Here is a 13,400-nt window from a genome sequence, read left to right on the forward strand (position 1 = left end):
AGCCCAGGAGTTGTGAACCTGGAGTCTATTAATCCTTGGGAGTCTATGAACTTGAATGAGAAGAAAATTACATCTTTGTCACCATTTACCTTTAAATGAATTGTAAAGCTGCCTTCAATTAGGAACAGAGGTAACACATCTTAGTTTTCATGGGACCCAGGACTTTGTCACTAATAGAAATCACAGAATTTTTCCTATCACGTTACACTTCCTGCAGAGGTCTCAAAATAACCTTTATACCCATTACCAGTCCAAACTTATGATACTTTTGAGACCTGCTGTTTGATCTTATTATTTGAGACATTAATAAAGAAGCACACAGAGTATAACATGCAACTTTAAAAAATATTTTAGTAGCTAGGTTTCAGTATAATTTGCCTCCTTTATAATCCTTTGTATTTACTTAAGCATTTTAAGGTATGTTCTGAGAAGGCATCCATAGGTTCCTCCAGATTGACAACGGGGTCCCAAGGCCCTCCAAAACCTAAGAGTATCTGCTCCGGACTCCCCAGCAGATGTTTCACATAGAACATCCTACCTGAAGCCCTAAAACACAAGTGTTTCTCCAGGGGGCTTCACATACGAACACATTTATGGGTAACAGCGCGATTCCCACTCACAAACAGCGGTCTGGATTCTCTAGGACAGCTCAGGAGAGCAGAGCATGCTGTGTTCTTCACCTCACGGTCTAAGGGTTTCAATAATGGCCACCAACCAAGGACACTCAGGACTTTCCCCTCAGCTGGCTCCTGTGTAGCTACTCTATGCAAGAAGGCGAAGGGTTCAAGGCCACCAGGACAGAAACCCAAGGGAAGGGGCCTCACTACACCAGCACTTATTTCTATTTATGGCCAGCAGCAGGTGGCAAAATTGGTCATTAACAGCACAAGTTTTATCAATTAATTCTTTGGAGCAAATAAATGTGTAAAATCTCGTCCCAACAGACTTCCTAATGAGACTTCCAAGCTCAATGTCCTAAAGAACATTTTTTTTTATCACAATACAAACGTTTAATCAGTCAATAAATGACCCAGTCAGGAGAGGGGGGGAAATATAAGGCAGATGGAAGGTGGTTTAACACTATCCAAGATAAAAATGATTTCTGAGCACTCAGGGAAGAAGGCCTATCTTGAATGCTGGCAGAACGTAGTTACTTTGGAGCCTGAATCTTGTAACGCAAAAGGGTTGCAAATCCTTCGTGAAAACGAAAACTAGAAAACCATGCAAAAGTGTTCCCAAGAAGATTTACAGAGCAGATGAACAAATACGGGACAGTAATTTTTCAAAAGTTATTCAACATGAGCATGCATTAAAAAGTCCATTTATTAAGAAAGAGAATCCAAGTCAGGGGCTGCTCAAAAAAAAAAAAAATGAGGGGCACCTGGGTGGCTCAGTCGGTTAAGCGGCCGACTTCGGCTCAGGTCACGATCTCGCAGTCCGTGAGTTCAAGCCCCGCGTCGGGCTCTGTGCTGACAGCTCAGAGCCTGGAGCCTGTTTCAGATTCTGTGTCTCCCTCTCTCTGACCCTCCCCAGTTCATACTCTGTCTCTCCCTGTCTCAAAAATAAATAAACGTTATTAAAAAAATTTTTTAAAATGATTACAAGGTGTTAAGCCTAATAGATACAATTCTTTGTCTAGTCAGTTACAGGAGAATTTTCAAAATCCCACACATGCACATCAGGGGAATGAAGGTGTTTTTTTTGTTGTTGTTGTTGTTGAAGATCGATGCAAACAGCATTCCGTATTGCTACTTTTCTCTATTTGGTTAGGATAAGAACTAATAATACACAGAAGCCCAATAACAATTTCAACTGAATCATCAGGCTGTTGTGACACTTAAAAGGTAACTGAAGATCTCACTGCTGGAAACAGGCCATGCAGTGTCAAGTGAACTACTGCAATTGCTCATCTGCTTTGTTCAAACAAATAATGGCTATCATAATCCTAGAATTATTTCAGATCTGGCAGGAATTTCAGTAACCACCTGATTGATCATCTCATTTTATACAGGAGGAAACCGAGACCCAGAAAGGTTAACCAACTGGCCCACAGAGGACCACAGAGCCAGACGACCTCAGGTCCTTCCCCTTCCTTCTCAGGATTCTTGTCAGTAACCTCCATTGTGGCTTAATTTTGAAATACCCTTAATAAAGCAAGCCATGTTACACAAAATACCTATCACAAACAGATGGGTAAATGAACTGTATGGTATATGAATTGTATCACAATTTAAAACAAATAAATGGGTATCTTCAGACACCAAAGACTTATTCAGTTGGTAGGCAGAATTACATATTGCTGTTTTGGTTCTAACACTGGCCCTGTGAAATGGGACATCACTCCTGTGACATTCGAGAGGAACAGACAAAAGCTTTGTGGTTTGCACTTCCAGAATACTCCAATTTGAAAGAGATCACAAGACCACAAGCACATAGGGAAAAAACAAAAGGCATCAAGACTAGAGAAAAGAGAATTTAAGATGAGGTAGAAATACCAGGGGCGCCTGGGTGTCTCAGTTGGTTAAGCGTCTGACCAGCTCAGGTCATAATCTCGCAGTTCATTAGTTCGAGCCCCTCTTCGGCCTCCACATTGAAAGTGTGGAGCCTGCTGGGGATTCTTTCTCTCTCTCTCTCTCTATCTCTCTCTGCCCCTTCCCCCACTTTCATTCTCTCTCTCAAAATAACTAAAAAAAAAAAAGGTGAGGTAGAAATACTAAAAAATAGCTATACAAGACAAATATTCAAAGGACACAGGTTTTCACGTAAATCATATTCCATGTGCAAAATAAAATTCTGCCTCTCCATTTACTGGGAGACATAGCCTTCTTGTTGGAAATTGGTTCTTCACTAATAAAAGTGGTAAAAATTCTGATCTGAACTCAGAAAACCCAGAGGATATCTAAAGGAGAAACGAAATTTGATTGTCCTTTTACCAAAGTGTGCCTAAGCAATCTATATCATCTTTGATAATTTTGGATCCCAAGTCATGGCAAACTGAAAAGTGAGGAACGCAAGAGGGAAAGACCAAGAGAATTCTGTTACGCTGAACTTGAGTACTAAATTTGCTTGTAAGCCAAGAAAAAGACTTCCAATATTGTAGAAAATGTACCCAATATTGCCAATGTCTGTTTCTCAAAGAATTTCCAATTTACTGGGATTATAGAGATAACTATTTCAATGGGAACAATGAGTTTCTCTTAAATTTCATTGGCTTTGCAGAAAAAACCCACCTAGTCCTGAGGTCAAGAACCAGATTAGTCTTTTAATAAGGTGCTTTTTAATAACATGATCCTAGCTTAGAAATTTAACTTTCATTTTTAAAAACCAACTGTGAACTCTGCCTTTAGGACATGACAAATGAAAATATGGTCTAGTGCACTTTTAACAATTCCTTCTATAAGTACTGAGTGGAATATCTCATCCTCTCCTGGTAATTTTCCTAGGGGACAGGGCAGGTTTATGGCCTCGTGTTTCCTTCTGGCGAGGCTATGATATGTATAGCTTCCAGGTAATTACCCACAATTCAATGGAAGAAAATGATTTCTGTGCCTCTCAGCCTTAGAGATACAATCCTTCGTCGTGGGGCATACAGGATTTGCAAATTTCTCCAATAAAATGATTATAATGTGGTGGACACTCAGGCACACAGACACCACCCCCGACCGTCAATGTAGGATGTGTGGCCCCTGCTGTTAGCTCCTGCCATCCCAAACTGCCTCGGCGCAGACAGTACCTCACCCAAGGTCACACACCTTCCAGGGAGGGCTGGATGCAGGCATGTAAAGGCCTGGCCATCTCACCCCGACCCAGAAAGGCCATTCCAGCTCTAGAGCCCCCCACAGGATCAGCCAAGGCTATCGCTGAGCCTGCCTCCCAGCCTCATCTCTCTCTGCCTGGTCCTGCTTCCTTCCCTCTGCTTCCTCAGCCTTGACCCCAAGGGCACGCCTGAATAAATCTCCTGCACACTCAATTCAGTCTCAGAGTCCACTTCCAGGGGGAAATCAACCTGCAAAATATACCATGGCTTTGAAGGTATGATTATTTTTTGCAAAGGAAAATTAAAACAGTTCAAGAATACCTGTGGACTATGTACATGAGTAAAAAAACTACCAGGAAGTTCCAAGGTTTAATAGATAAAGTAGTCTCTCGGGGTTGGCTAGCATTTCCACTCTTGTTCCCATAAAGGCTCAACCTTGATCTTTCATCACATCAACAGGTTTTCTGAAGTGGTAAAATGCTGAAAATGGCTCTCTTTGGTATCTGTGAAGCAGTAGGAAATAGCTTAAGGATGAAAATAATAGAGAAAAGTAATTTTTCTGGAACTTGGATCAAAAGCTGAATTACATAGAGGGATGGGCAAAAAAGGGGAAGGGGAGTAAGAGTATGCTTACTATGATGAGCACCGGGCAATGAACAGAACTGCGGCATCACTATATTGTACACCTGAAACTAATATACACAACCCTGTTAACTACACTGAAATTAAAATCAAAGTTCATTTAAAAAACCGGAATTATGAGGCACCTGGGTGGCTCCATCGGTTAAGTGTCCAACTTCAGCTCAGGTAAAGATCTCAGGGTTTGTGAGTTTGAGCCCCGCGTTGGGCTCTGTGCTGATAGCACAGAGCCTTCTTGGGATTCTCCCTTTCTCTTTCCCTCTCTCTTTCCCTCTCTCTTTCTCTCTCAATCTCTCTCTCTGTCCCTCTCCCACTTGTGCCCACTCTCTCAAACAAACTTAAAAAAAAAAACAGTATTTTTAACTCAAATACTGAAATAAAATGTGCTGAGCGTTGAAGATTTTTGTAAAAAGTATTTTAATATATATATTTTAATATTTACTTAGTTTTTGAGAGAGCGTGCATGCACACCCATGAGCAGGGCAGGGGCAGAAAGCCAGGAGGACAGAGGATTGAAAGCATGCTCCCTGCTGATCTTAGGATCGTGAGTTCAAGCCCTAGGATGGGTGTAGAGCTTACTTAAAATAAATAAACTTTAAAAAAATATCCATCCTGAAAATGAAATTAAGAAAACGATTTTAGGGGCACCTGGGTGGCTAAGTTGGCTAAGTGTCCGACTTCGGCTCAGGTCATGCTGGTAGGTTCGAGCCCCGTATCGGGCTCTGTGCTGCCAGGTCAGAGCCTGGAGCCTGCTTCGGATTCTGTGCCTCCCTCTCTCTCTCTGCCCCTCCCCTGCTCATACTCTGGGGCTCTGTCTCTTGCTCTCAAAAATAAATAAACATTTAAAAACAAAACCTGGAACATGAGAACATGAGCATGGTCTAAAAAAGAGCTGAGTACAAAAGGTGATAATGTGTTTCCAAAGAGAAGATGAGCCCAGAATGGCTGCAGACGTGGCCCAGCCTGAAGCCTAGAAATTGGCTTCCTATCCTCCACATCACTGCAAAACAAATGTTCCTAGAAATGGAAGCAAGTGTGCCTACCTGTGATGGTTAATTCTGTGTCACCTCGACTGGCCTGGGGTACCCAGATTAAACATTAGGGCCGGGGGTGGTTATGACGGTGTTTCCGGGTGAGATTAGCAGCTGTGTCAGTGGACTCTGCCACAGTGGGTGGGCATCGTCCAATCCACTGGGGCTTGAACAGAAGCTGAGAAAAAGAGGCATTTGCCCCTCTTGCTCCCTTGCTGCTTGAGATGGGACAGTCATCTCTGATCTTGGGGTTAAAATTTACACCACTGGCTCCCCTAATTCTAAGGCCTCATGACTTGGGACTTAGTTACACCAATGGCTTTCCTGGGTGTCCAGCTTGCGGATGGCAGATGGCGGGAATGCTCAGCCCCCATAACTATGTGAGGTGATTGCTCATAGTAAAGAACTCCCTCTCCCTGTGTCTCCTATTGGTTTTGTTTGTCTGGAGAGCCCTAAGACACCAGCCCTCTACCAAATGAAGTCGAGTTCAATACACCATTAGGCACAATCCTAGAAATATAGGATGATTCCATGAAGGCAGAGATCTCAAAGCCTCTAGGTTTCCATCTCTTCACAAATCACTTCAAGCGTTCAGTGGCACAGAGTGTGGCATTTAATCTGTACACCTGCCTCACAGGACTTCCTGATTTACTGCCTAGGACTATGTTGTACCTTTTTTTTTTTTAAAGCTGTCCAATTATTACAGACCCCAAATTTCATCAGATTCTTTCCCAAAACCTCTGCAGTCAGACAAGCCAGACCTCTGGTTCTAAGCAGCATTAACTCAATCCATATTGAGGGGACAAGCGAGTAAACCCTCCTTAAAAGTCATCTGATTTACTGTGACATTCTTTTTCAATGTTTAATCACTATTAGCTATGAGATGACCATTCTGCTGATCCCAACCTTTTTTTTTTTAATGTTTATTTATTTATTTTGTGTGTGTGAGAGAGAGTGCATGCACATGAGTGGGGTAGGTGCAGAGACAGCGAGAGAGAGATAGAGAATCCCAAGCAGGCTCCATGCTGTCAGCGCGGAGTCAGACATGGGGATCAATCCCACAAACCGTAAGATCATGACCTGAGCCGAAATCAAGAATTAGACGCTCAAATGACTGAGCCACCCAGGCGCCCCGCAACCTTTTTTGAGTTTGCCCTACACTTCCCTGCCACCCAGAGTAGAAGTAGTAACTGTCTCCCTACTTTCCAGAAATGGAAAACATTTGAAAATGACCGTGAACAATACTTCTCAAGGTTTGTTTCCCTTCAACCTTTCCTCTTGGTGTTATCTTCCACTCTTCCAGCTACCTCTGGTCCTTTATTTTGTTTTCCTGAACGCTCTAAATTTTCACAGCCCATGAAGCATGACAACCAGTACTGAGCACTGAATTCTAAAGTAATAGCAAATGTAGCAGAGAGATTAGTTGCCAAATCGTCTAGAGTAAGTTCATTACAAACAAACAGACGCATGCGTATATATACATATATATATATATATACACACACACACACACACACACATATATATGTGTGTGTATACACACACACACACACACACACACACACACACACACACAAGGAGAATGGTGCTATGATATAATCAGAATTACCAAGAATGTGAAGGGGTCCCTGGGTGTTCAGAGGAGAGAGCATGCACCAGAAAGGAGGGTATTCAGTGGAATGGTAACAGAGTGACACTAAGTCTCTTCGAGAACAAGAATATTTCTGGGCTCCAAAACACCCAGTAGTCAGGATGGAAAAAGTTTTCTTCTTTGTACTTTGCCTTAATGTGATTCCTGTCTTGAGGAATAACTGTTGCTGACACATTCCTTGCATTAAATCCAAGTTACGTCTTTTCACTTGTGCAACAAATATGGAACCACAGACTCTGAGAATTTTAAGTTATCTATGAATCAAGTGAAAGAGTTCAACCTTCTCATTCTCCTGATGAGGACACTGAGGATGGGGGCGGGGATGACTGTCCAAAGTGACTTAGAGACGAGGCTGGGGCTACAACCCGTGCCTGGCAGCCTCAGGCTCAGGCTCCTTTTACTGGATCCCCCCTATCTCCATGACGGAGGTAATTTAAGAAATCAAGATCTAGAAAGTACAAGGAAGAGCCCCATAAGTGGAGAGCAGCAGTATGTAAATGGGACAAAATGAAGTGACAGGTCTTCCCATTTCTTTTCCCAAGAACTCAAACCCACCCTGATGCCTTAATTTTATAGGTCAGCTTATGAAATCCAAGCTCCAGTGGTAACTGCATAACCTGCACCACTTGTTTGGTTTCTAGAACTTCATTATCTGGCTTGGAGGAGGAGACTCAAGGCTTCCACCACAGAGAAGGAGCTCTGCCTGGGTTCTGGAGAAGTTTAAGCCCCACAGATGCAGGGTAGGGCCTTCTGTGGAGGGGGGAATGTCATGCAAAGTTCCTGTTCCCCTATAGAGGGCACCCCTGGGGGAGCTCTACCTCCTTGGCCCTTTATCCTTCTCCCTTCGGGAATTTCAACTGGTATAGAAAATGAGACAGGAGGCCCTTCCTTTCTAGAAGGACCAGTGTAAGCAGGCTGAGGGCAAAGGAAAGAAAGGAGGGACACGTCCTCTGTCTTGGTCACGACTGGTCAGACCACAGTGCTACAGGTCTAGGAAGATGAGTGCTTCAAGGCTCATTCAAGGCACAGGGTAACCTTGGCACAATTTCCAAGAACATGAACTTATCTGAATGTCTTTAAAGTGGGGATTTCATTATACGATTCAAACCAACGTGGTGTTATCACTATGTCACTGCAGGAACTCTGGGCTAGGCCCCGTATTACCTCAAGTATAAGCTCATGTTTCTTTGTTGTTAGGGAAACTTTGGTGGGAAATATGGGAGGTAATGGCTCCAATAAAAAGAATCTTGCTGGTGTCCAAGAGACCAACCCAGATCAGAAGGAGATAGCCAGATGGTTCCAGCCTCAAAGTCCTAGTACACAATGAAGAGTAATAAGTCCGTTTTCCTGACCTTACCTTCTGCCCTTCACCCCAGATGGGAGTGGGGCCTAACCTAGCAGGCAGCTCGAAGGACAGGGGGTTCCAGCCATCCCCCTGAGAAACATACCAACAGGCATAATTAGAAATCACTTTGCAGGGCACCTGGGTGGCTCAGCCAGTTAAGTGTCTGACTTCAGCTTAGGTCATGATCTCATGGTTTGTGAGTTCGAGCCCCACATTGGGCTCTGTGCTGATGGTGGGGAGCCTGCCTGGGATTCTCTCTCTCCCTCTCTCTCTGCCCCTCCCCCACTCACGCTCTATCTCAAAGTAAATAAAACTTAAAAAAAAATCACCCTGCTATCTGTGAGATTTTCAAGCAAGCATCTTCTACATTTACCAGGTTAAAAATCTGAAAATATAATACTTACTGTGTTTTTCTGAGTTACCATATCCTGAAAAGAAAAAAATAAGATGAATACAGTTTTTAAAAAAAAAAAAACCCATTAATTTCCATAAGCACTACAAGCACTTTGCCCCCCATCATCCAGCACCCATCCTAGAGCAAGACCTGTCATTTGAAACCTCCCCACTTTCCCTGAGCAAAAAGCTTCAAACAGGGTGAGCCTCAGAGAATTGTAAAATTTATATTCTAAGGAAAACAGATCATAATTGGCTAGCTTTTAGAATGACTGAGGAACATTTACAGTTATGAAAATGCCCCATAGCAGCGGCAATGCTTTTGTCCAAACACTGTGAGATTCAGGTCTAGGGCTCTGAGCGCCCTGCACCTCACCTGTCCAGTGAACCACGGCGGTGACGGCAAGGAATGCCCAGGAAGTGCCGTGGGGTCCTCTGGTCTACAGTCGCTTCTTGCCTCAATCAGTGCTGCCACCACCCCCGCCCCTCCGTCAGCCTTTCTACAGAAAGGGTGTTGCCGGTAGGGTTTCTGACACATCACTGTAATTGTCTAGGAACCTTCAGATTCAGCGATAGCAATTTTAGTCAGTTAACTTAGCATAATGGTTGTGCAGCCCTTGACCGTATCATTTATGTGCTGTCGGCCAACATGTGCTGCAAAAAGAAAACATAATAAAACAGCTGCCCCATAAAATGGGTTTTCTATATTCTGAGATTTCAGTTTTCTGTTGACAAGTGCAGACCGCCTCTTCCAGTGTCAGATGTAACGGACTACCCATAGCCATTTTAGGAAGTATTTTTCCATATTATTAAAAATTAACACTTACCTAGGTTATGAGACTTTCCAGAGGAGTCCACTAAGGCATCGTTGAGAAAAATAATGAATTGCATCGGAAAAAATACTTTGATTTCATGTTCCTCATCAAAATGTAGCGTAATAATCTATCCTTTCATATTTTCTATTTCTAAGTATTTCCAAGCACAACTTCCTTAGTGAAAACCGGTAAAAGAAAATCAGTATCTAAATATCTAAAGTAATATTTTACATTGGCTTATAGTCTTTTGAGAAACTATTTTACAATGTAAAGTACAATAATAACCAGTTTCTTCTTTTAATGTCCTATGAATGATGTCTTAACACACAGTACTGTGCTCCAGTTACAGAGTACACATCTACATAAAGTGTATGTGATACTGAACACGTATAGGTTTCACACCTGAAGCAGGCTGTATTTCTACCAGGAAATAATCCCAATTATTACAGAACCTAGAACAATCTGGTTAATATTAAATCCCAAGAAACACAAAAATGTTCATCCTTGCCATCACAAAATTGTGCTATTTATATGCTAGTGATTTTTAACACTAAGGGAGCTGGACATTTAAAAATGGCATCCATGAAAGCTAACTTTAAGCCACTAGTTCTCACCCATGACTGTACTTCGGAGAGGTTAAAAACAAACCCCCCAGAGACTGTGATGTAATTGGTCTGGGGCATGACCTGGGGACTGGGATATTTACAAGTTGTCCAAGTAATTCTAAAGTGCAGTGAAGGTTGAGCAATACTGCTGTTAACAAACTAGTCTTTTATTCCTGAAATGATTTAATACAGACCAGGTTTTCCTAACTAGTATTAAGATATTCAACAATATTAACATTAGCTGAGTTGTGTAGTAGCTCACCCTAGACCTTCACATTTTACAAACAGGAGGATTTCTGAAGTTTTTATTTCACTTCCAGTATAGGTAACACACAGTGTCCTATTAGTTTCTGGTGTACAAGGCAGTGATTCAACACTTACACGGGACCTCCTACTCCATTGCCATCTGGCCCTCTGTTCCAAATATGATCATTTTTAACAAGTACTATTATCCAAAAAGCACTTGTTTCATAGTTCCAAAAATACATTTTTTAAAATCTCAGTAATTACTGAGTTGGGCACAAACAGACAAGTTTTCAGTGTTCCTCTGCTTTGGATGGTGGGGGGTGGGGGTAACAGATTAAATACTGATTATATCTATGCTAGAACTTTCTGCCCGCTATGGTAATGGTTATGCGCAGTCTTATTATTGAAGTTGAGAAACTATTTTTTTAATGTGAAGGTTTGCATCACATTGCCCATTAAAGGACTCAGAGCTGTGTGTTGGCTTCCGTGGAAACTGTTTTTGCCTCCACTTCCCTAATGAGTTTGGAAACGATCAAGATGCCTACAAATGCCTCTCTGTAGTACACACGCTCACACAGTGATCAGGAAGTTGTCTGTGTGAGCGAAAACCTGTAGTAGAAAGGAAGGAATTGCACGAGCAAATCTTTATTGTTTTTCTCCAACCTCCTGTACTACACGTACATTTCATTTGACCATATAATACCGTTTTCCCAAAACAAAGTATTCACAAGAAGATGAACAACATCCTTTACCTTCAATGAAAGAGCAGTGTCAGCATCGGTGTCGTGGTAAAGGATCACATTATTGGCCATGTCAAAGCTTTCTCGGACCCCGAGATGGTAAAAGAGTGAAGGCTGTCTGGAGACATCACTCATGTCCACCACGGCGACATCTGTGATGAACATGGAAAGGACACGATGTGGGAGAGAGAAGTGATCTGTGTCCTTCATCCACTTCCTGTTGGTCACCAATGGGGAACTACCACAATTTGCACTTGTAGCAACAGTCTTTTAGGCAAAGCAGAAAGTGAGGAATGATTGGATTAACATTACCCCATGAACAGTGGGAGAAAAGCAACAACAAGATAAGCCTATTCCTTCATCAAAGGACTTGGGAATGTAGCCTCACATAAAGATTACTGATGGATTTAGTTTTAGTGTTATTAGGAAACAGGCCATCTCCACAGAAGATATTTAGCTTATATACAAATTATAAAGTACAGTATAATGAAATGTAAAACCATACTCCTGCCGTGCCAACCCAAGACAGAGCATTATCTATACTGTGACTCTCATGTGTCTCTTCCCAGTCACTTCTCTCCCTCCTGCACAGAGATACACCTCTGTCCTGATCTCTGGATTTCTCGGTTCCCTGCATGTATATGTGTATATGAAAAAATATATATGTACACTTATGAGCATATGCACATGTATACTATATACGTGCATGCACAAGCTTATATGGGATTATGTATGCACGTATATATACATATTATATATGCATGTGTATGCATATTATGACGTATGAACTCCTGAACAGTATACTGTTTAGTTTTGCTGGTTTGTGAACCTTATATACATAGTAGCACACCATATATATTCTTGGACTTGCCATTGGTTGGTGATGCCACCAATCCGCATGCCCAGCTCTGGCGGATGCATTTTCACTTCAGCAGAGCATCCCACTATATGAGGACTAGATGGAAATTTCTTTATCCATCCAAAATGCACTTTTTTTTCTTTTTCCTATTTCAAACTGCTGTAATGAACATTCCTCTTCATTCACATGTCCACCATCAACTTGACAATGTAGCTGAAACACCCCTGGAGTTGTGTCCTACAGAGACCTGTTCTGAACAGTGAAGCAACCTATCACATCAATAAGGAATGTGTTTCAATGTGCCCACTAGTATTGGATACCATCTCAAAACTTGTCATTTTGGAAAGTATAAAAGCTCCAAGTTTGATTGGACCTTCCTTATCCACATGCAGAGATTTTGCAAAGAACGTCCTGCTGTGACTCACAGAGATCAGCAAAAATCCCAAGGATGCAGAACAGAGGTGACGTGAATGGGAGCAACAATGAGAAGGTAGGCGGAAGCCACATGGGCACCGTTGTGTCTCTGAGCAGGAGGCAGTGGGACACTGGAGGGCAAGTGTCCACAAGCCAGGCACTGTGCTGAGTACAAGGGACAGAAGTGTGAACAAGGCCTAATCCCTTTCCTCAAAAAAAATGTGTAATACAACAACAGTGACAGGAAGGAAGTGGTGGTGACAATCACCCAGAGGATGGCTAAAGTGAGGGTCACCGTGACAGAGGCCACCCCCCCCCAGGAGGGTACTCAACCCACACTGGGGCAGAGGGCAATCAGGGAAGGCCTGCAAGAAGCGAGGTCGTCTGGGATCCAAGGGTCCAGAAGGGTCAGGAAAATTGGATGGAAGGATGAGGATGAGGTGATGGAAAGAGTGTTGCAGCAAGAGAAGAAAACCAGTGCAAAGGGCCAGGTAAGATGGGCCATTAAGTGTTCAGGCTACTGCAAATAATTTCCTAAGAAGATGAACCTGGAAGGGTTAATAGGTGCCAGGTGATTAAGGGGGCTGAAGGCCACGTGAGGAGGGCTGCACTCTACCTCAGGGCAATGAGAAACCTAAGGCAGGGTGGCGTTGTGGTTTTTACTCTTGTTGGAGAAGTGCATGAAGGACGCCAAAGATGGCCGACGGGGCTAAAGCAGACTCTGGTCTCTGGCTTCGAGACCCCTCCTCCGGGCTCTTCTTCCTTTGTTTGCTGCGCGCACGAAAACCCCCAAAGAAATGGAAGCTGATGACTATAAATTACCCTCCCCACATGCACTCGGCGCTCAGATCTTTGGAGAAAGTCTCCTCTGAGCCCGCCGGCGTTAAGCCAATCTCCGATCCACC

The 13,400-nt window shown here is 42.9% G+C and overlaps 1 protein-coding gene across 1 annotated transcript in view; it reads right to left on the reverse strand.

The window, feature by feature from the left end:
- The window catches only part of MAP3K15 (mitogen-activated protein kinase kinase kinase 15), a 123,698-nt gene that overhangs the window by 90,721 nt on the left and 19,577 nt on the right, over positions 1 to 13,400 (reverse strand). Inside the window, exons 2-3 of the mRNA XM_043570882.1 lie at positions 11,235 to 11,374; positions 8,828 to 8,851 (exon numbers count right to left, since the gene is read on the reverse strand). Coding sequence (XP_043426817.1) covers positions 8,828 to 8,851; positions 11,235 to 11,374 — 164 coding nt within the window. The remainder of the gene's footprint in view (positions 1 to 8,827; positions 8,852 to 11,234; positions 11,375 to 13,400) is intronic.

Source organism: Prionailurus bengalensis, chromosome X, assembly GCF_016509475.1.
Source record: "Prionailurus bengalensis isolate Pbe53 chromosome X, Fcat_Pben_1.1_paternal_pri, whole genome shotgun sequence".
NCBI lineage: Eukaryota > Metazoa > Chordata > Mammalia > Carnivora > Felidae > Prionailurus > Prionailurus bengalensis.